Genomic DNA, 24,264 nt, shown 5'->3' with positions numbered 1-24,264 from the left:
ATTTCTCTTCACCAATATGTTGAGAACACTGAAAATATGCTACAGGAATGTGAATGTTTTAGGTGTTTAGAAAACAAACCATATTTTTCTAGGGGATTATTTTTGTGTGTATTATTGCTTCATGTCATATTCCAGCATGGGCAAAAGGAAACTTGCTCTGGTTAATAAAATGGGCTAATTCTGGAAAGTGGCATCAAATATAGGCAGAAGTTTCAGGAGCAGTTGTTCACCACAAAAATGCATACGTGCAGCTGTTCCTGAGAAAAAATCAGAAATCCCCTAGGAAACTGATAGAATCTAAAATGGAAAATAGATGGGTAACTAGATACTATCAACAAAAGAGGTCAGGAAAAAGAAGAATTCAGATTAATTCTTCCATACAGTTTGCTTACTAAAATGATTTTTTATTAATCTAGTCATACATACAAAAGTATTGACCCAAGTATGATGATACTTTACTTAAAGGCATTGTTCTGCCCATGAGACCTCTAGGTCTCATTTCACAGGGAAATTGTGGGTGTCCTAAGAAGATATACAGAGACAGAGTTCAGGGACAGATGAGTACTCAAGAATATTGCTAGACCCATGAGCCACCAAGGTTATTGAGTTGCCCTGGACACATTAGTAAGCTCTGCCTGCATCTTCTTATTTGTAAGACAGGGTAGTAATAAAGCTATGGGATAGGATTGTCTAGAGAATTTAAAAAGATAGTAAGTGGAAAAGCACTTCAAAAAGCTTCAGATCATAGTATCTGCTTATTAGATGTTAGTCGTCACCATCATCATCATCATCATCATCACCATCACCATCACCATCTGCATTTAAATTTAAAAATGGGCCATCGGAGTACTTATTCCCTGGAAACTCCTTCCAGTGATAATCACTTTGAAAAATTTCCCATCTGCTAGGAATTGTTTCAGCCTTGTGAATTGATCATACTTCTACCATTTTCTTTAGCCTCATATCGTTAAAGATATAGCAGCAGAACGTCCTTTATTAATAGTGAAAGGGAACCAACAATTATTTTCTTCTTTACATTTATTCTAGTCTGAAGATTTAAAAATCATGTTGCCTTTCATCAGCACAGATCCCAAGGAAGTTGTACTAGTTCTTCAAGTTTGAGAACGGCTTGATATTTTCTTTCTTTTTAAAAAAAATTTTTAATGTTTTATTTTATTTTTTTGAGAGATAGAGAGAGACAGAGCATGAGCAGGGGAGGGGTAGAGAGCGAGGGAGACATAGACATCAAGGCAGGCTCCAGGCTCTGAGCCATCAGCACAGAGCCCAATGTGGGGCTCGAAACCATGGATGCAAGATCATGACCTGAGCCAAAGTCGGATGCCCAACTGACTGAGCCACCCAGGTGCCCCAGAGCTTGATATTTTCAAAGCAGCTTCAAATATTAAACATCCCCATGAAGTAAATCAGTAACTTCATCTTTCATCATAGATAAACAGGACATGGTGAGTTAAAATAATAATTTTCCTTAGGTCATGAACTAGCTCATCATTTGAAATGTCTTCCTTTCAGTTAACTAGTCTGTGCTTCAATCTAATAGGCCAAGCTACAACAAACAATATCAAAGTACTTATTTGTATTTTGTTATATTTACTGAGTCATCACGGTAACCTGTTCCTCATGAATCTGAACTTTGCATCTCATGTTCTACCTGCATGAAATGGCCTTTCTTCCCTAGCCCCTTTGTATTCTATTTTCTACTCACTGTTATAACTTATATGCAACCTCCTGTAAGAAGCCTTCCCCGATTTGCAGTCTCCTATTTATTGTTAATATAACACTCTGGATCCCACATATCCATAGTGTATTACAGCAAAAACTATACTCTATTGGAACAATAGGCTCTCTGGAAAAAAAAATTCTTATTTGTTTTTATATTCTCTAGCACATGCCGAGCACATGGCATATTCTCAACAAAAATTTTGAAGGAAGAATGCCTAAATGATATGTGTATTAGGACACGAGAGGATGTACCATGATAACAAACGCAGCCTACGTTTATTTCGAATTTTAATATAAGTGTCCAACAGATCAGAAGGAGGTTCTTTCCCAATAATTCAAGAATACAGGTTGACAAAGCTCTACCATCTTGTGGTCACTGGCTTGTCTGAAGAAGGTTGCCACGGTTTCCAAGTAGGTTCTGGGTTGCCAAGATGGGAGAAGAAAATGCTGGTGGATGGCACAGGAAATGAAATTTACCTGTGATAGTAATTTCCTTCCAAAAATTATTGGCCAGAACTACTCAACATGTAAGGTAGACAATGCGTATCCCTGGCTTATCTCCTTCTGTCTCCAGCCTATATGAATTCAATGGCTAGCACCTGTGGCTCCTTTTCAACCACCTGCCTTTGAGCAGGTACTCTGTTTGAAACTTCTTTCTACAGATTTAGAAGTGCTTGGCATTCACATGGATGAACCCTGATGTGGGTGTTGTTTAATGACTATTCTGTGCAAGAATATAAGCTCAGTTTCCTTTTCTCAGCTTAGGACAATTCAGAGATGTCACTTATCCTCCAGAATTCTCCTGTGGGATCATGCTAAAACCTATCCTGTGTGGGACTTTTGTCTGAACATTTACTTGGCTTTATTTAATTCCTTGTTTCGCTTCATTTCTTTACTATTCTCCCTTGTGAATATTTTCTTAATACAACACTTGCATACACATTTTTGTCTTAGAAACTGCATCCAAGAAGCTTGACCTACAATACTGACACCTAACTAAAAGATGGGCAAAGGGGCACCTAGATGGCTTAGTTGGTTAAGCATCAGACTTCGGCTCAGGTCATGTTCTCGTGGTCTGTGAGGTTAAGCCCCGCATCGGGCTCTGGGCTGACAGCTGAGCCTGGAATCTGCTTCAGATTCTTTGTCTCTCTCTCTCTGCCCTCCACTGCTCATGTTCTCTCTCTCTCTCTCCTCCTCTCTCTCTCTCTCTCAAAAACAAATAAACATTAAAAAACAAAGTATTACGCATGTCTTTTCCTGAAAGAGAAGAACCGATATAGGAAAGCCCTGTTATTTCTACCACAGCACAATGAAAATCAATTTGGTGATTAAAGGCTAAAAGACATGGGTTTAGCTATCTAACTACCAAATAAGGACTAGACATCAAGAAGAGGGAAGATAGAAAAAGGTTCCCTGAGAAGAACGACTTCTTTGCTGGGTGAGAAGCTGGGGAAGTCGGGCCAGTGGCCCAAAATACAAAGTTGAAAGAAGCCCTGGGCTTGGTTCTGGCAGAAGTCGTTACTTGAGGAGGGTCGATTGTGCAGTACAAATAAAGATGACAGGCAATACAAGGAGCCCACGTGACATCACAGTATAAACAGTATATGCAGGAAAGCGTAAACACCGGAAGAAGTCAATTTGATGCTACTTTTGGGTTATTATTTCACAATGGGTCCTTAATCAATGATGAACGGTAGGGGGATTTGAGGGATAGGATGTGGCCTTCTGATGGGAAGATGGCAGTAAATTTTATGCAGGTTTGCCGGGTAGTAGAGAAGCAGGCTAGAGGCTCCAGTTTCAGTCTAGTACCAGGTAGGGAATCAAAGGCAGAATCCCAATTGTATGAAGTAAGCATGCTGTGAGAGCGAGAGTCATGTTGCCCTTGATTGGCACACATCTGCTCAGTGTGCATAGACACTCTAGTACTGATCCCTGTAGCTGCAAGATTCATCCCAGACCCCTCAAGTTGATTTTCTCTGCTCAGCTTCCTATTGAATAAAGATACCTTCAGGAATAAAGGATGGGAAGTAAAAGATTTCTTATTAATGCTTCCAGATTTTGAGTTAAAATTAAAAAGCCTTTCCGTCCACCCATGTTTTAAATGAATCCACCTATGTTTTGTGCTTATATGATATTTTTTACATTAGATATCTGATGCAGTCAGAGTTTTCTCTTTGGTATTGGTGAGATACATGTCTAATTTTGTCTTCTTCCAAAATTCTGTTTAATATTCTAAAATAATTTTTTTAAATCCATCATTCCCCCGGTCATTTAAACAGCCACCTGTATATCATTTACTAAGTTCCACAGGTAGTTGGATCTCTTTCTGGGCTTGTATTGTTACATGTGTCTCTGTATTCATGTATCCACTCCCTATTTTTTAAATTATAGAGACTTTATAGTGTGTTTTGTATCACATAGGGCTAGTCCTCATTCATTAGATTTTCTTTAGAGTTTCTCTAGCTACCCTTGCATGTTTATCTTACCATATGAACTTTAAAATCAACCTATATTAATCAAAACAAAGACAAAAACAAACAACTTCAAGGTATTTTTATTAATATTAATCAGGATCACAATAAATTTATATATTAACTTGGAGAGAATTTACATCTTTATAATGTTGAGTTGTTTTATCTCAAAACAAGGGATGCCTTTCCATTTCTTTAGGTCTACTTTCTGGGTTCAAGAGTATTTACATTTTTTCCTATATAGGTTCGTCACCTTTTTTGTTAAGATTATTCTTAAGTATTTCTCTTTTCATTGTTACTATATTTTTACTTCAATTATAGATTTTAAGTGATTATTTGTCTGTGAAAGTTATTGATTTTTATAGTTAGTTTAATATCTCCTACCTTATTAAGTGTTTTTTCTTATTGGTATTAGAATTGATTCTCTTCTGTGTTTTAGGTATACGAATATATCATATGTTATTGGATATAGTTTTACTCTTTCTTTTTCGATTCTTATACTTCTGCTTATTCTCTCTTATACGATTGAATTCACTAATACCTCTGCTCCAAGATGAACAGTAGTGGAGCTAACGGGCATCTTTGCCTTGTTCCTGACTTGGATTAGTGTACCAACTTGCTGAGCTTTTTCAACATATGTAGGCCTGTGTATGGTTCCTGAGCATCTGTTTTATGAAAAGCTTCAAAAGTGATTCTAATATAAACTCTCATTTGAGTGTATGCTCCATAATCATACAAGATAAAAGTAAGTAAGTTAAACAATTACATGAACATTTGAGTCACATTTTGTATAGGAGTGGTGGATATGAAGACAGCATTTTTTCCTTCAAGGAGCTCAATTTAGTAGACAAGAAAGACATAAACCCATGGTTGTGTACAGTATAACTATTACTCGATAGAAAGTGTTCCATCACTAGTATCCTTCCTGAAAGTTGTCTTTATCTAGAGAGTTAATAAAATATTTACTGTGAAGTTTTCCAAGATTGCATCCTATAATGCTGTCTATTGGTCTCTGATTTTTAAACTAATTCAAAATTGGCCTTTATCAAGAGTCAATGACTGAAAAAACCATGATGTCCTACAAAAATTCTAAATTTCCTGCCCTGCTTCCCCCTCACCCCACATCTTATTTTCAAACTGTAGCTATATTGATTATAGCAAGCAATCTAACTCATTTGTCAATTCCTGGTATTTTCATAATTATTTTACCATCAGAGAACAATCGGTTGTCTGTTAGACAAAATTATGTGCTACATTGTTTTAAGAAGAAAGGAATTCTCTACTTTTGTTAAGCAGTTTACACAAATATTTTAAATATTCTTTACCTATCCCAAACCAACTCTGAGACCCATATTTTCCCTCTGTGCCTATTGGGTTTATTCTTTTTAAGTTCTCAGCTACTTTCAAATTTGGAGGGGGGTATAAAAGATGGTCTTAATGCTTGGGGTGGAGGGGAGAAGTAGAACTTTTGGAAAAAGAAGAGATAGAGTTTTAAACCTGAAATGGACTGTGGAATTTTACAAATTAGACATAATGGGTTAAATCTTTGTCCTCCTGTGTCCTTCAGCTTGAACTGGTGCAACATTCGGATGGCTTTCTCCCACTTGCTGTCTCTCTTTCAGTCTCCTTGTTCGGAAGGACTGTCTATTTGGGAGTTACTCATGATTATTGTTTAATTTGGGATAAATTACTACTTTTTTTAAAGTTTATTTATTTTGTAGAGGGAGGGGCAGAGAGAGAGGGAAAGAGAGTGAATCCCAAGCAGACTGTCAGTGTGGAGCCCAACTAGGGTCTTGAACTTAGGAACTGGGAGATCATGACCTGAGCCAAAATCAAGAGTCGGGTGCCTAACCCAGGTGCTTTGGGATAAATTACTACTTTTAGTGTCACGGTAGGGCATCTCATGGAAGAAATGAATATATAAATAAGTATATGATAAAGAATAATGAGTCACATATTTCTTGTTCCCAAACAGAATTTTAATGTCTAACTTTTTATTCTTGGAGCTGAACACCTACAGCCATGTTCATTTGCACTTCTTCTATAATGAACTGTGATGAAAATCTGGATTTCGGAGACAGGAACATCCAGGGGCAAATCTCTTAGCCTTGTTGTACCCAAACGTTTATTTTAGCTAAAAATTAAAGGATGGCAAAACATTGTCTGTTTGGTCATCGGGGCCTTCATACCTTTCTATTTCATGCTTATCTATTAATCTATTTGTACACGTTTGGATTAATAATATAGCCAATAGTATAAGAAATATTTGTAAAGACAATTGTAGACTCCAAGAATGTGAGCTAGCCTTAAAGGTCAGACTAGCTTGACTACCCATTAAATAGATACAACCTACTGTAGCCTTAGAATTAAAGATAGAATTTCTTTCTGTGCATCTGTGAATCATTCTCAATGGGAACTTAATGATTAACATGATTAGAGAAGCAACACTAAATTTCATCTCAAAGTAAAGTTGGAATGTGGTAAAATTTTTGTTAAAATGGTCCAGTTGATTTGATAGCTTTAGCTCCTAAACTTTCATTATTAGATTCACCAGTTAACCTGATATCTCAGTCTAGTTGTATTCAGTATAAGCCTTAAACATTATTCACTTCAGCCTTGACAGGATATTTATAATGTTGTCTATTGGCTATGATGACAAAGTATTTTTAGTTCTTAGAAACTTCAGTGTACCACATTTTAATTTTCAAACCAAATATATTTTCAAAGAAACCTTGACTACATTACTTTATTGTGGCCGTTATATTTTAAATGAGATTTAAATAATTTCTTCTGGTGCAATAGGTACAATCAACCAGAACTGTTACAAAGGCTAACAAAATATTGCTTCAGTGAGGTAAGTGGGGCCTGCACAGCCTTCTGTGTCATGCTTATCCAAGCAATAAATTACTTTCTTAGACAAAAATCATCTTATGAAATTGCTTTAGCTTTTTCTGAAGTAAAGGTATTGAATACATAGTATTGGGAACACTTTATTTTGCTTTTTATCACATACAATTATTTTCCACTTGATAGCTAACACACAAGAGAACAAGATGGATTTCTTATATTTTACTGTTTTCTCATTTATATTGTGTCCAGTTTTAATTTTCCTCAATAAAGATTCTTTCTGCCCTATAACTTAATTTCACTGGCTTCTTAACCCAGAAGTCTTTTTGAAAGTAATCTTAAAACGTCTGAGTTGTATTTATCAATTTTAAATTTAATGCATAATACTATTTCCCTATTATTTTCCTGAAGGTTATTTCCAAAGGTAGATAAAAGTCAAGTCTAAAGGTTTTTTAGAATATAGATAGCAGCTTCTTATTAGATGTTCATCTTCTTTGATGTTTGACAAGTGAATAGCGAGTGCCTCTCATTTTACTCTCTTGAGAAATATGCTAACAATATCACACATATACAAATAGGCTAGTACGTGAAGAAAGTAACAAGGAAGGAATTAAATGAAAAATAAGTGTCTTTGGTATTTAAAGCTCTTAGGAAGCCTTAGAATCTAGTTTAAAAACATCAGGCAAAGACAGACTCCAATCCAAACTCAGGTGAATGTAACCACCTTGGTATGGTATATTCTGAGTAAATTCTGACACAGAAAGCTATTTGTTTAGTTTATTTTTATTCATACTAACTTAAGTCAGCTTTTGTGGGGCTTATAGGTCTTTTTTGAATCTGAGGCAAACTACAAAACTATTCCCGGGAGGCGGGGGTGCAAAGTGCACTTAGAATCGAACCCAAAATCTTGCTTACAATTTCATGCAGTTTGCAGACTTGCCAAAGCCCACCCACTAACTGCATAGGGATTTGTATTAGTCAGGACTCTAATATTACAAGTAAAGAGGAAATCAGTTTATGTTATTTTAAGGCAAAGGTAAATGTAGCGGTCCATGTTTCTAGGAAGATACTGAAATAACTCATAGAAATGAAGAAATGGCTACAGAAAGTAATGCCTATAGAAAGAATTGGATCTGGGAACTCAACATTCCCAGAACATACTCTTTCTGCTGCTCATTTCTGCTTGTCTCTACTTCTCTTGACATATTAATATCAGTTTCTCCTGCTCTGCAGATATGCCTCCTTTATGTGGCACAGAACATACTTGCCAGCAGATTCTACTTAGCAACCCCAAAAATATAGTATCCTGAACATACATAGTATCAAAGCCAGAAAGGGATTCCATCTCTGCTTATATCACTTGTCAATTCACTAATCACTGTTGCTCAAATTAATCAGGTGCAAGTTCCACGGCCACTTCTGTGGCAAGGGAGGCAGAGTCTGTAAGCAAAAGAAAGAGGATGGGTCACCTTAAACACTATAAATGACATTGTTGGGTCTCCACATCAAGAATCTGAAATAATAGAGATGCTGAAGAAGGAATTACCTTTCTCAACCTTTGAGAACTATTACAAGTCATAACCAATCAAATGTGAGGTTGGAGGAGAGGAAGAATAAACTGTCAACCAATGGCTGAACTGAGACTGTGTGAAGGGGGTCAGAGTGTCAGTGCTCAACAGTGGTAAGCTGGTTAAGTGGCTCTTCAGGGGGAAAAAATGGTACACATATATTTATAGGTATATATAGATTTATCACGGATTTTACCAATACCAGAAAATGAGTGGCACACAATTTATTTAAAATGATACAATGTTCAGGGGACACCTGGGTGGCTCAGTTGGCTAAGCATCCGACTTTGGCTCAGGTCATGATCTCGTGGTCCATGAGTTCAAGCCCTGCATTGGACTCTGTGGTGGCAGCTTAGAGCCTGGAGCCTGCTTAGGATTGTGTCTCCCTCTCTCTCTGTCCCTCCCCCACTCACGCTCTGTTTCTCACCTTCTCTCAAAAATAAATCAACGTTAAAAAAAAGAATATAGAAAAAGATACAACGTTCAATATTGTTTATTATTTGCATATAGGCAATTAACTCTCTTCTAATGATTTTGTTGATTTTTGCTGAATTCTTGTATTCTAGCTCAACTGTGATTGCAACTGACAAACAAGTGTGCACAAACACTGGTTGATATTTTATTTTTCTTTAACAAGTAAGATGTCAGAAGTTCATTCATTTGTCAACAGTGTGAGCAACTTCCTTCCTGAAATGGATAGTAGTGTTTGAATACTAGAATAGTTCCTCAAATTTTTTTGTGTGTTATTTACAATGTAACAGTTGGTCATGACACCTTTCAAGTTTAATATGCATTATCAACATGTTCTTGATCCCTTCCTTAACTCTAGAAAATCAGCAAAACAGTAACTCACATCTTGATTTTGTAGTATTTACCAATTTCCTTGGTGTAAACACTCCCTCCACAGCTGGTCTCCAGCTATCACCAGGACATCACGAACAAAGAGTTAGGAAGAGATGTGAAGTAGCCCACTATTCTATAGTTTTTTTTCCCCACGCAATAAACATAAATGACCTCGAAAACACAGGTAGTGGTAAAAAGTAGTAAAATAGTTGGGAAGCAAAGATTGTTTTGAGTATTTAGGGCCTTCATTTTACATATAATTTATTTAATTGTAAGTTCATATACTTTAATTTTTGGTAATGATTGTATCTAAAAACTGGCGAGTAAAATTCCACAAATTTTAACAATTGGCCCCTAGCTCATGAGTCAGGCTGAACCAGCTCTGTGATGCTTTGCATGATTTTTATGAAGCATAGGTAATAAATAGAACTTGAAGTTACTGTAAAATAGAGAGCTAAAATGTAAAATTAAGGTTCTGTTATGGCATCACTATGATTTCTCTAAAATAGTGTACTCAGTAATACCGGTGGATATCCAGTATTAAACATGCTCAAATTTGAATGGCTTTACTTTACAGTTTGACAAGTTTTAGATTATTCACCATTTTAGATTTTTCAAATCCATTTTCTTTTTTATTAGGGCAAGTGATCAGGTACCTATTTTATCACACTTACAAAATGTGTCATTTCCATTAGCTTTATATTTTAGTTAGAAAAGGAAGCCAAAGCAGAATCTCTGCAAGACTTTTCTGCTCCTTCATCAATGTGTGTGATTAAAATCTCACTTTTGCTTCATTGCATTATAAACTATCAGAATCTCTTTCATATTCTAATAATCTTCTAAAAAACTATACTAGACAAAGTGGGACAATGAACACTAGAAATACACTTTTTATCTCAGATAGACTGCCATCTTTCAGAGAAAATAATTTGGCCAAAAAATTGGAATGAAGAAAAAGAACAGTGAGAAAACCTTTGATATTTTACTTTACTTTTACATTTTTAGCACCAAATACAAAAGCATCTGCTTACTAGCTTTCTAGCAACTCAAAACTCTCATGTGCTTTAAAGGAATACATGATATGGATAAATGAGAGTAATTGTTGAATAAGTTAAGTTGAAAACTGGATAGTAATTGTGTCATTTAGTAATTATTTTGTCTTGTGGAGGGCATTACTCCCTTTTAAACATTGTATTGTGAAAACCTATCAGTTTTAGCTAGCATACATTTTGAATTTTAGTGTATTTCTTAAAATAAGCCATGAAAAACATACGATTATAGGAGATGCAGTATTCCAAAGATATTTCTAACGAATTGGTTAAAAAGAAAAGGGATAATGAATGAGACTAATAAATAAGGGAAAGATAATCTGGGGCTTAGGAGAAAAATCAGAAATAAACTGATAATAAACTTACTATCAAAATGGGACTTTGCAAATCAACTCTGGACTTAACTTCTCATAAATGTCCATGTGCTGCAGCAAAACAGACATGCTGTTGAAGTTAGCGCACAACTGTACTCTGTAGTTTGTTCTTACTGGTGGTTGCAGATCACAGGTCATCCCTTTCAGTTCCAGTGGGGCTCAGAGGCAGCCCGTGACCATGGTCATAAGGACATTAGGGACTAAGGGTTAGCCTAAGGAGACAGAGAAAGAGTTGATTAATGAGAGACTTCTCAATGTCAGACACAGTTGAGGAGAAGGGATACAATTGGTTTAGGAAAATGGAAAAGCATAGGTCTCTGAGGGTGAAAAGTGAAGGAGAAGAGAAATTACACAGCTCAAGTCTGGTACTTCACTGGGGAAAGAAGGCAGAAGAAAAGACACAGACGGGATACCATCCCCTTAGGTTACAGTGTAAGCCCGGCATGAGCCAGAGGCCAATAGGCGTGAGGCAGACATAGAAAGATCGCATGATGTCAGTGATAAAGAGGCCTCAAGTGGGCTCAGAGAAATTAGCTGAATGTATTATGCATATCAATCAATGAGAAAAATTCAATAAAAACATGAGATTAACTTTTACTATCAGGAGAGGTAAATTGTGTTTACGTTAGAGTAGAACTATGGTTAGATTTTGACAAGTTAACAGAAAAAATCAGATAAAACTCTATAGGGTTCATACCCTTATTTCTTTTTATGAGGGAGGGGGGAAAGGGTAAACTGGAAAAACAAGTTATTGTTAGATACATTATAGTTTAATTCAAGAGATCCTGAAGAGATCTAGGCTGCAACAAGCAGGAAATGTTTGAGAAAAAGAGAGTTTTTATTGGACATTCAAATGGCACATTAACTCCTAGATTTGTGGCTGAGTGTGTGGGAAATATAGCAGGAAAAAAAAGTTTCAAATCTGAAAAGTCTAGACTCAAATTGATTTGCTATTAGCACAGAACTCTGAGGTGAATTAAATAAACTTCTGAGTCTCAATGTCCTCATTTAAAAAATTTAGCTAACAATACTTACCATGAGGTGTAAAGGTAACAAGATACCCAATGCACCTGGCACAGAGGTGTGTAATAACATTAGTTCCCTTGTTCCTGAGTGTGGGAGACTCTCCTGATCAGGGTGAGGAGCACCTGTAAGGCATCCCCAGGCAAAACTTGCCCCACAGTCCAATTAACCAAAGTCATTCCTTGATACAACTCCCGAGCCAACCACCTGACTGTATTACCTCCTTAGTTCCCAATTTTGCCACATCCTTGGATAATGCATATTGGAACTCCCTGGGAAGGCTCTTACTACTTTAAGAGGAACTTGTCCTTCGTTCTGGTTCATGCTGGTCTTTTATTCACTCTTTTTCCTCTTCCATTAACTCTCTTGGTTTTCTTTTCTGAGTAGCCCGGATGAAACAGGGTCTTCAGCCTGTCCACCTCTCCCAGAAATACTCTGTGTGTGTGTGTGTGTGTGTGTGTGTGTGTGTATGTGTGTGTGTTTAATGTGTAACACTAGGTTGTGATTTGATGAAGTAGTTCTACTTAAAAACTGGTGTAACTACTAAGGCTCTTCTTAAGTACTGTCACTTAAAACAGTCCCCTCATCCCGGGAATTGGGTGGCAGAAGAGAGGGTAAGGATTTCTCAGGTTAGACACTTTATACTCCCAGTGAGTTGAGTTAAAAAGTATTTTATTTGGGGTGTATATTGCTAGATGTGATAACAACAACTCACAACAACGAAAGAACTTGTCACTCATGCAAAGTCTAAAGTTTTTTTCTTTTTTGATCTAATAGATGGGTTCTCCTGTGTGGTTCCCTCCATCTATTACCTCAACCAACAGCCAAGGTCACCTTGGAAGGTGGAGAGAGAGGAGGATTGCTACATTCCATTGGCCTGAGCTAGTTACACAACCCCACCTAAACAGGCAGGATTTGTAATTTTTTTCAATCCCCAGAGGAAAATGAAATGACTAGGTCAATACAGCATCATCTGCCACAGAATGATTTAGACAGATATTATGAAATATTCCCTCTTTCCCAAAAGCTAATGGTTCATAGATTAAAAACTTGCTTCTAAAGACCAAAATCAAATTTGGAAGATAGAAACTTAATTACATTTTCACATCACAGAATTTCAGTGTAACGAAAATTTCTGGCATAACCATGAAGAATACATTTGATGAATTAATCAGAGACACAGCTTGAAACAAAGTAAAAGCTCTTGTTTAGGAGATCTACAGTCTTTCACAGAGTAATACAACACAATTAAGGTACTGATAACATAGAACTTAATTTGGGGTTAACAAAATTATATTAAAAATAATTTTGTAATTGTTAAATTTAGGATAGCCAGAATGGCCATTTTTCATGCAGTTTTAAGCTCAGTATATATCAAACTAATATTTTATACTTATTTGCTTGCCTGTGATATTTCCCCCATCAGCTTCCTGCCCTAAACAGTGCAAATAATATATACCAAGATGAAGGGCAAGATGGCTTGCATTTTAATTATATGATACTAAGATTTGAAGGGAAAGCCAGATCTCATTTATTTCTTTCCCTACCCCCTTTTTTTGGAAGCTAAATTACATTAGGTGAAAAATGTAAAGATGATAAATGTCTTCTTTGTACCTTCTAACCACTGGAAGTTCAGTGGTAATAAATGTTTCAGTATGAATTCTATAATCCTGTGATCTTTACAATTTGGATAGTTAGTCCATTTATGCTTTAGTGAATAAAATGATGTGTAAACAAATAAACCAACTTCATGATTCTATTAAAGAATCTGGTAAATAACCAATCATATTCCTTTACCCAGAAGGCAGACATCTCGCTTACAGAAACAGTTTTTTTTTTTTAATGGATTCCTTCATTCATCCTTCTGCTACTCCTACCAATAAAAACAAACATTTCCCATTCAAAGCAGAACATTTAGCTCTGTTAGCAACAGAAAGAACACTTCCCCAGCAACAGGAAAACCCAAAAAGGACATCTATTTTTAAAAATAAAATGTGAAGCCCTCTGCATTTTGCTGATTTAGTGAACAAGATAAATCTTATCCATCCAAATTAAGTGAATGCCCTATAGATTTCAGGAATAAATAGCCTGATTTCACATTCCTTTTATTTGAGTATTTGCTTTTTTTTTTTTTTTTTTTTATAGCCCAGGACTTTCCTTGACATGTTTGCTGATTTCTCTGTTCGTGGATACTTACACACATTGCCATGATAAGGTAGGAAGTGTCTTATTTTAAGTGGTAAGGTGGTAATTCAAGGAGTTCATTACCATACGCGTAACAGTTCACAGCAGAGTGTGCCTCTGTTCTGTAGCAAGGTTTTTGAAAACGGTGATGATGAGTATGTTCGTTGGAGTAAAGTGATAGGAAAATGAACTGCAACTTACTTGCTATCATTAAGTACCAGTTTTAAACTTGAAAAAAACTTAAAGAGTGTTTGATCTTGAGACAGAGGACATTGTCCAATGCTTCAAATAATACCTCCCATGTACACAGTATATTAGTGTTAAATTAATTATATGTTTTAATCTCCTAGCTTTACAGAAAAAGACACTATGCTCAACAAATGATGGATTTTCATTTCCAAGGTTTAATCTTATTTGATAGTAAAGACAGGACCACAATGTAAATCTTCTCAGGCTCATATTCATTACATTCGACAGTCAATATTATGGGGCACATGTCTAATATCTCTTCAATTTAATTGTGTGTATGTCTATTACTAATAGGTTTAAATGTAAAATTTTTATTAAAAACAGAAGGATCACTGTACATGCAAGGGTGAAGGCAGGTCAAATTAACTTTGTACCAATTAACATATTACCATTTAAAAACAATAGTAATTTTTAGAATGATCTTATTTTTTTACCTTAGTTGTTAAGCTATTAAAGTAGGGAACAATAGATTAGCAGTGTTTAATTTCACCCTTACTCTGTAAAAATGGAACTAGCTGAGTTAAGCCTTAAATATGGGGACATATTGGGTTCTGTCTATGAGCACGGATTCCTTTTCTCATTTCCTCCTTGGGATAAAGGCAAAAAAAGGAGGTCAAAGGCTAATCACAATTCTTATGATTCACATAAGAAATTGAGGACATGATTATTGAAAAACTTTAATTTTTAAGATTAACTCATTTAATATACTTGAAGATACAGTATTTACACATATATAATTCAGAATTATACAACTATACGGAATTATATAACTATATATATATATACACACATATATTTTTTCATTAAATATAGACTACATATAATTATACATTGTATGTAGACACTATGCATATGTCTGGGTATACATTAAATATAGACTACATTCTACATGCATACATTGAATAACACTATGTATACTATTTATACATTAAATATAGATTACACTATACACAGACATTATGTATATGTCTAGGTATACATTAAATATAGACAATTTGAGCAACAAAATAAGAGTATTGGATTTAACCTGAAGTATAAAATAAAGGTCTATGAATCTTTACTCCTATGATTGAATCAATAAAAAATGAAGAAGAGAAAGATTTCCCATGCAAAATAATTTCAAATCATTTAAGTAGATATTCCACCCTCATAATTCCCTGCTGATGGTGTCTGGCCTGCTGATAGTGACTTTCTTCCAAGGAGTAGAACAATATGGAAAGAGGGAAAAAGTAACTTTGTACTGGAGAAGTCTGACACACGCTACCTCAGCCAGGTTGATTGAAGCCAGCGTTAACAGTGATAAATGATGTTGATAGCGTATGTGCTTGATAGATGACTTGGATTCACTAAATTTGTCGTGGCCTCAAAGTGTAATAAGATCTACTGTGAAAGTCTTCTTCAACTGTTAAGTATATTGTATGCAAAATGCCTCCCACAGCATCTTGGGCCCATCCTAGGTACTGAAAAATAGTGTTCGTATTTGAGAATTAAATGTTTGAAAAGTGCTCTAGGTCTAATTTTTGTGATGTTAAAAACAAAACTATTTTATTTAAAAACTATTTATTTCAAAAACTGTTGGCTGAGGTTGCCAGTGATCTTATACTTTTGAAATGTCAACATTATTATTTTGCTATAGCTGCATCTATTGTTAGGAAAACTTCATATTGTTTGTTTCTTAGGCTTGAGTTGCCTCAGTATTTCCTCAAAAAATACTATGTAAGAAAAAAGCACAGACTGGGCTATTTGAAGCTAGACTTCAGATCACTCTTAAATGCCCTGAAATTTCTGCTTACTGCTGTTTACAGCTTTCTGTTACTAAAGCTTTAACAAAGACTCAGGATATCCTGCTGTTGACTGTTCTTAGAATGTGTCTTCTCTGTTGGCAGTACATTACTTAAACGCCAATTCACTGGCTTTGATATTGGGCTTTGTTAATGAATGTGTAGTACTATTTAATGTTCAGTAGAGGTGTAGTTGACACTGACGATATTTTATTACAAGGAAACTGCAGTTAATAAAATGGCTCAAAACCCCAAAAGATTAAAAAGTAACAACTGTTTGATAGGTGTGATTTGCTTGAAACCTTGATGCTATATTCTTCCAGTTTCTCAAAAAGAATTGTAGCTAATTTGTGACAACCTGAATACTTGGGAGAGTTTTTTCCTCTGATATATCCAGGCAAACTGGATATACCAAATTGTTGCTTGGGGGTTTAGAAATCACTGGCAGTGGCCTGTTGAAAAGCATTACACACTTGATTTTTGCCTCTGACCTCTTTTGTCATCCTTTCCTGCGTTAATTGGGCAGATTGGACAGTGCTACTGGGGAATCAAACCTTTTGCAGTAACAGCCACGTAAATATCCTTATCATGTGTTTCTTAAGACGGATTGTTTTGTTTTGAATTTCTGATTGATAGCCAAAGGACCCTACGTCTCAGATCAGTTGGTCCCAGGTTTCCTCTGTAACAACTGATATGATGTTTTTAAGACTACATGGAATGCGACTGTAATCTGTACCAAATTAGGTGCTTATTTTAAGCTAGTGGATTTTGTAAACATTCTCTTTCCCAACTATATAACTCAATTTCCATAACTCACCAAAATGGCATACCTTAATCAGTTTCTGCTTGCCTTGCTAGCAATTAATTTTAACTCATGCCCAAGATAAAGGTTTGTTTTGAATATATTTTATCTTTATTATCCCCTATCCCATTACCACCGTTTAAAATATCAGCAATGAGCTAGGTGAAGGAAAAGGCATAGCTCACAATTCTGTCATAAACTTTTCTCTAGCATTCTAGTGACAGTAAAAGTAATTCCCCCATAATTGCAAAATAAGAACACATAATGGTCAATTTTTTTTTTTTTTTAATTAACCTTTCAATAGTAAAGATTGTGTTTTAAATCAGGGGCACCTGGGTGGCTCAGTCCATTAAGCATCTGGCTCTTGATTTCAGTTAGGTCATGATCTAACCCCATGTTGGGTTCTACACTGACAGCCCAAGGCCTGCTTAGGATTCTCTACCCACCCCCCCCCCCCCAGCTGCTTGCTCATATGTTCTCTCTCTCTCTCTCTCTCAAAATAAATAAACATTTAAAAAAAATCAACTTTAATTAGGCTTTTTCCTTTTGAGGTCTTTTAGGAAATGATTTACCCATTCATTGAAGAAATTTTTATTGAGTGTCTACTATGTGCCATGCAGTATTCTTATATTACAGGTGCTGAGGAAACATCCATGAACAAAGCAAAAAAATCCCTGACCTTGTGGAGCTTATGTCCTAATGGAAGGAAGGCAAACAATAAGAAAAAGAGTAACTGTTAGAAAGTGTAAGAGTTATGAACTAAAGCAAGGAAGGGAGGATAGAGACAGGCAACATTTCAAATGGGATGGTCAGAGTAGGCTTCTTTAAAAAGATGACATTTGAGCAGGGATGGGACAGAAGTGAAGGGGCTAGCCATGCAAGTATTTGGTGGATAGATCCTCCTAGATAGAGTGCAGTCAGTGCAAAGGCCCCAAGTCAAGAACATGACTTGCTGTTATAGGAGCAGGAAAGCTGGGACAAAGTGCCTGGTAGAAATGAGGTCAGAGCAGTGGATGTGAGGAGAGACCTGCAAGGCTAGCTAGCATAAGGTTTTTTAGGTCACAGAAAGGACGCTCGCTGAGAAAACTGGGAGCTGATGATTTTGGCTTTCTCTCTCCTAGGTCTGCAGATAAACTCTTAAATATTAAAAGCATGTCCGGGTCGTATTACAGGTTGGTATAAACTCAAGTAATGCCTACACTTACTTTACTACCTTTAGACCAAGTGAAAATGTATTACTTCTGTAATGGGAAAATATGTGCAAAAAGTTAAATACTTAGGCTAGACACCTAAATTACAGTTGTAATTCACTAGTTGGTATCTTAAATATTAACAAGTCTCCTTCTCTATTTTCTTACTTACAGGTTGGAACAATATCTTTTTCCAGCTTCCTTGTTGTCTCTAGTATCTCTTAGTTTCCCTTAATATCTTAGTCCAGATAGTATTTTCCAATCTTATTTCCTATCATGGCTTAATCTGTCAATACTAGTAATAGTAGTTGTAGTACTACTAGTAGTAGTAAAACTAGTAGTAATACTAGTTGCAGAGGTCAGAATTCTGCTGGCCCAGGAATACGGAAATTATGTATCAGATGTGTATCAAAACAAAAACTACTTTGCCTCAATTAGTTGAATCGGGCAAAATGAGGGTTTTTCTTGAATTTTTACCTGACTACCTAAATAGTTTTGTTTCCTTGGGGAGGATACAATAGAATAGAGATAACACAAGTTTGTAATATTTTGAGACTATAATAGTAATGTATTAAGCAAATTTCATTTTATAGAATAGCACCGTTGTTAAGGAAGGAGATTCGGGAAAAGGGGAATGAACGACGTTAGTTTTCAGAGTGCTTTTGTACCCCTCATAAAAAAAGATGGAAGGGTTCTGCATATCAAACCTGAAAATCTTCAATTTCCTTCTAAACTAGTTTCTAACACACAACAGAACAACACGCTTTGACAGCAGGTTCAGGTAAACTACTTTCGTTAAAATTCAGGTAGAAGTGACTGCCTCTAACTCCACATATTGTAACTCATCTAGCGGTAGATTCAGAATGGTGTCAGTCTCAGGGGCTTCTTAGAATGCACACTGAGGGCCAGAGTTCAGTCCCATTTCAACTTGGCACTAGCTACAATGCCACTTGCTGAAATCTGCTCACACTGATACACAGACACATTGTATCAAGGGGCTAGTAGAGCTGTAAAAGATGACAGCTAAAAAGCAAAAGTGGCTTTATTTTTTTTAAGAGGTCTCTTAGAAAAAGCAAAACTAAGATCTCATTGTGATGTAGGTGCTGGCCAATCACTTAATCAGCGACCGTCCTAAGTGCTAGGATCCTGGGTAAAGCTGATATGCCTGTATCAATTCTACAACCTGTCGCACACCCCAAAAGAGGGCTCGCTGACGATTGGTTAAGGAGAAAGGAAAGTTTCTGTCAAAGTTCAAGAAGAGAGGGACTGCGTGAGGAGCAGTTTCAGATCATATTTAACTCCAGACCGTGGAGGGAACCGAGCCTCCGCGTGCTCTTCGGTCGCCGCTGTGCAAAGGAAATGCCAGAGGGAAGTTTGTCTACAGGACATCTGCCTCCCAGTTCCCGAGACGCGCGAGGTCCGCAGCGCCATCAGTCGAAGGCTCGGCCTCTGCCCATCTCACTCCACCCTAGGGCCGGCCTACGCCGGCGAGCCGCGGAGGACGACCCAACCCGGAGGGCGAGCGCGCCCGCTCCCGGGCCGGCCTCACACTGGGCCCCGTCTCTACTACCGGCAATCGCAAGTTACCCTGGGAACCCAGCTTCGGAGGCCTCACCGCGGTGGCCGAGTGGGCCGCGAGGCGCCCGCCTCCGCTTCCCCACGCGCCGGCGCCATGGAGACGGTCACGAGTCGCCGGCGGCTCCTGCGCCCACCAATGGAAGCGCACGTCGCAGAGAGACGCGGACGTCGCTCTTCCAAGATGGCGGCGCGTCCGTCGCGAGCAGCCGGGCCGGGGGGAAGCCAGCGAAGCCGAGTAAAGCCGCCGCCCGGGAGACGACTGAAGGAGCTGTTTCGGCCGTTGGCGGCGGCTCGGGCAGTTTTCGCTGCTGCTACGGCTGTTGCCATGCGGCGAGGCTAGGGAGGAGCTCACTTCCCCGGGGTGTAATAATGTTAACAGAGGTAAGCGGCGACGGCGGCCAGTGTTTACCTGTGAAATGGGGAAGGGGCCGGCGCCAGCTCTTCCGAGAACAGCGTTTCTCCTGACCGCGGTCCCGACCCTCCGTAGCGGGCCCCGGGGCCCGAAGAGCAACGGGCATCCTACAAGTGCCCCCTGAATAGGAGCTGTGCTGACTCAACAGAGTCCCACCACCTCCGGCTGCTGTGCCTCTTCTTTCGTAGTTGCCACTTGCCCGTCGCCCGTGGCACTGGCCACCCTCTTGCTGTCGCTACCTCCTAACTCATCGTTTCCTTCGTGGTGTCCCCTTACACGCTGCTCCGTGGCAGCGTCGGTCTCTGCGTTGGTGCTGCTCTTCCCCTACGGTTTGCCCGAGATCTCCCTTCTCCGGTCCCTGGCCTCCAGGGCCCTCCACCTCCAAGCTCGGTCAGCATCCTGGGTTTGTCACTTGGCCAGACCGGTTTTTCCTACCCCCTACTTTGACTACTTCGTGAAGTGGACCTTTTTTCTCAAGCCACACTTGGATAGCCCAGTTATCTCACCTCCCCCTCTAACCCCCACCCGTTGTCACCGTTTTAAATCGTAGGAATCAGAAAGTTCAGTTTAGCATCTACACTCTTGATTTGCTTAAGGCTCCCTTGATACTCTCCGTGGAACAGCTTTTTTTTTTTTTTTCCTCGTTTGGACCTGAAATGGAAGTAGGGCAACTATGACTAGCCAGTCAGTTTCCCTTTTCTAGTGCTTGATGTCCATTGCAAAAAGCAGACTTTTTGAAGAAGTAGAGTTCCTTACTAGCAATACGTTCAGGGGAGGAATTAAATTGATCTCATCAGATACTTGACCCCGGTTAACAGTTAGGTGTAGTGCTATGTGGTGGTGTGGGCGTCACTGAAGATAAATTGTGCAGCTTGTGGATTTGAGGAAATGTCTTAGAAGTTACTCGCTTGAAGTCCTGTGAAGGTTCTGGTATCAGCTGTCAGGGACTACTAGTTTGGGCATCTTTGTGGGCTGCACTAAGGAAAGGAAACAGTTTTAATGGGCAGTCTTCCTTCCTACCTGGGCCTAAAGGAAATAAAAACGTTTGTGGATGAGTGGCTTTTGTGGCGTGAAAATGTGATGAAAAAGCATTTACTTGCCTTTACCATTTGATTAATTCTGAGGAAGTTCACACTTGGTATTTGCACATAATGTACGCACAGAGCCTGGAGTATGATGTATCTGGTAAATATTTTACTGGCTGACTTTAATGAACTAATTATCTCTAATAGTTTGCATTTCACTTTATATTTTTAAATTCCACATTATTTTGCATCCTGGAGTTTATTTTATTCCCGGAGATTATGGTATAAGTTTCTGTTTTCATTAGCAGTATTAGGTTAAAAAAAAAAAAAAAAGACCTAAGTAGCAGTTCTATTTTTACCTTCACTGTGATATTTTGGTGAGAACAATTAGCCTTCTAACAAGGTTTCAGTGGTGTCTCTAAAGTATGATATTTTATGATCTTTTGATGAAACTTGGCTTAGGTTAGCATGTTGTAAAAAGTTGTAATGCTGTCATATGAGCTCCGTGTCTGCTAGTAAAATGCTAGTGTCTTGATGTGGAAGGACTGTGCCTTCTAAGTTTCTGTATTGTAAAACGATTTTGTGTTTCAGGGAAATATTTTAAACAGTAAACCATTGATGCTAGTAAGAAGTACTGTAGTGCTGGGGCACCTGAGTGCTCAGTCGGTTGTGTCCCTCTGTGTCAGGTCATTCCACGATTTGTGGGTTTGAGCCCCGTGTCGGTCTGTGTGCCGAGAGCTCAGAGCCTGGAGCCTGTTTTCAGATACTGTGTTTCCCTCTCTCTCTGCCCTTCCCCCGCTCGTGCTCTGCCTCTAGCTCAAAAATAAATAAACATTAAAAATTTTTTAAACATTAAAAAAAATATAAGGTGTCCTCTGGTGCGATGTGTGTCTACCGGTGTGCAACTTGTGAGTGGCAGAGCCAGTGGCAGTTCTGCTGAGTCCATTCTCTTAACTACTGTGTGGGATTGCCTCTCTGGAGAAAGGCCCAGATTAAACGGCACTTGGATTTTATCTTTGGTTTTTAGTATTCATCTTATAGATTAGAAAACTGAAGCCCAGGGACTTGTCCAAGGTCAAGCAGTTATTAGTTGCAAATACGAAACTTGAATCTCATCTCCTGACTCAGTACAGAATTCTATTTAGCTTTCAGTAATTTTCAGCTCTCTTGATCGATGTTAATAATACACTGTTTCTTGTCTGAATATTGTCAGTAGGTAAACTGAGACTTATCATTACTTAAGAAAGACTTCTTGCTTTAACTTTTTTTTTTTAAGTCTGAAAAATAGTCCTATTTTGAAATATAGTAGATATAAAATTGTACTCCATATTGGTTACTAAAAAATTAGTAGTGTAGTACTTTATTTTACTGCTTCTCTTAGTTTTAACACAGATCAGGAGGCATTAGGGGAGGTGAAGAGGTGATTTAATTCATGTTAGATTTCAAAATATTTAGTTACGAGCTGTGTTACAGAAGATTCTCTTGTTCAACAAGTGTATACTATGCTTAGAAAGTGGTGAGTGGTACTATCTGCTTGGGTCTTTTGCATCTCAGCATTGAGGTAGGAGATACTATTCTCATTAGCCAGGTGAGGAGACAGAGACTGAGTTAAAATAGTTGGCTTAAAATTATATAACAAATGGTGGAGCTGGGAATCCTACCTAGGTCGTCTTATTCCAAATTGTGTGCTGTTTTTGTGGCTCAGTATGGAATGTGTCATTGATTTTCTTTTGTAATCGATAGTCATCAGTATACTATTTTTAGGTTTAGGTTTTTTGGTTTTTGTTTTTGAACCAAAGTAGGGATGCCAAGTATATAGATACATAATAGTAACAGTAGTGATAAACATTCATATGAAACTTCTCAGTTTTGCATTTTGTCAAAATAGATCTTTGAAACCTTTTCAGAAATGAGAAACCATTCATGTGAGCAATTAAGGGCCATACTAAGCTACAAGGAAAAATTACTCAATTGAGCAAATTAATATGTACATTGAACTTTGAAACCTGTGATATGATAGATTGGTGTGATTTGAAAGTAGAGCACTGGTAGGTTCTTCTGCCCCCGCCCCCCCCCCCCCCCTTATTTTTTAAAAGAGGAGGTAACATAGTTTCTGATTTAAACCTTTTGACTTCTATTTGTATTATTTTCATTCTCAATATAATTGAAATATTTATAAGACTTGCTAGACATATCTGTGTGTCTTTGCATTTTCCATATAGGGATGACAGCTTTGTTTGTTTTAAATGTTTAAATTATTTTTCCCCTTCTGTCTTTGCCCTTTAGGACATCTTACTCTTAATGTTACTCTTATTTGTCATAGTATACTTGAAAATTATTTGTTTCATACCCACTCTTCCTCCACCACTCTCTTTTTAAAAATAAGTGTAGGGGCGCCTGGGTGGCGCAGTTGGTTAAGCGTCCGACTTCAGCCAGGTCACGATCTCGCAGCCCGTGAGTTCGAGTCCCGCCTCGGGCTCTGGGCTGATGGCTCAGAGCCTGGAGCCTGTTTCTGATTCTGTGTCTCCCTCTCTCTCTGCCCCTCCCCCGTTCATGCTCTGTCTCTCTCTGTCCCAAAAATAAATAAACGTTGAAAAAAAAAATTAAAAAAAAAATAAGTGTAAATTTCCATATATCATAATTAGGGTCTGGGATGTTTACTTAAGGATTTGTTAAAATCTGAATTTTCACATCATTAGAATATAATGAAATATTTATCAGTGAATTTTCATTAAACACATTTTTAAACTTTTTTCAAAAGCTATTAAGGTTATTCTGAGCATTTATTATTATTTATTTATTTAAAAAAAATTTTTTTTTTTCAACGTTTATTTATTTTTGGGACAGAGAGAGACAGAGTATGAACGGGGGAGGGGCAGAGAGAGAGGGAGACACAGAATCGGAAACAGGCTCCAGGCTCTGAGCCATCAGCCCAGAGCCTGACGCGGGGCTCGAACTCCCGGACCGCGAGATCGTGACCTGGCTGAAGTCGGACGCTCAACCGACTGCGCCACCCAGGCGCCCCTGAGCATTTATTATTAACAGAGAACTAAAGCTATAGAAGATACAAGAAAATGTGTTGAATTTGAACCAGAGCTGTGGTATACTCAGGAGATTGTTTTTGCATA

General features: G+C 37.8%; 1 protein-coding gene and 1 long non-coding RNA gene across 4 annotated transcripts in view; one reads left to right on the top strand and one right to left on the bottom strand.

The window, feature by feature from the left end:
- Positions 1–7,870: 7,870 nt before the first annotated feature.
- On the bottom strand, positions 7,871–19,788 carry LOC125155695 (uncharacterized). Of its 2 annotated transcripts, none has more exons than XR_007148312.1 (3): positions 19,737–19,788; positions 10,885–11,104; positions 7,871–8,498 (listed from the first exon to the last, which is right to left on the bottom strand). It is a non-coding gene; the product is annotated as an uncharacterized LOC125155695 (long non-coding RNA). The 2 variants fall into 2 exon arrangements; XR_007148311.1 differs by having other exon boundaries at positions 19,709–19,777.
- Positions 19,423–24,264, top strand: part of SNX13 (sorting nexin 13) — a 135,968-nt gene continuing 131,126 nt past the window's right edge. Inside the window, exon 1 of one of the 2 annotated variants that reach the window (XM_047841195.1) lies at positions 19,423–20,080. In XM_047841195.1, coding sequence (XP_047697151.1) covers positions 19,481–20,080 — 600 coding nt within the window. In that variant the 5' untranslated portion in view covers positions 19,423–19,480. The remainder of the gene's footprint in view (positions 20,081–24,264) is intronic. The other variant, XM_047841186.1, reaches the window with a different exon arrangement.

This window comes from Prionailurus viverrinus, chromosome A2 (assembly GCF_022837055.1).
Source record: "Prionailurus viverrinus isolate Anna chromosome A2, UM_Priviv_1.0, whole genome shotgun sequence".
In the NCBI taxonomy this organism is placed as follows: Eukaryota; Metazoa; Chordata; class Mammalia; order Carnivora; family Felidae; genus Prionailurus; species Prionailurus viverrinus.
This window is presented reverse-complemented; position numbering and strand designations above follow the sequence as displayed.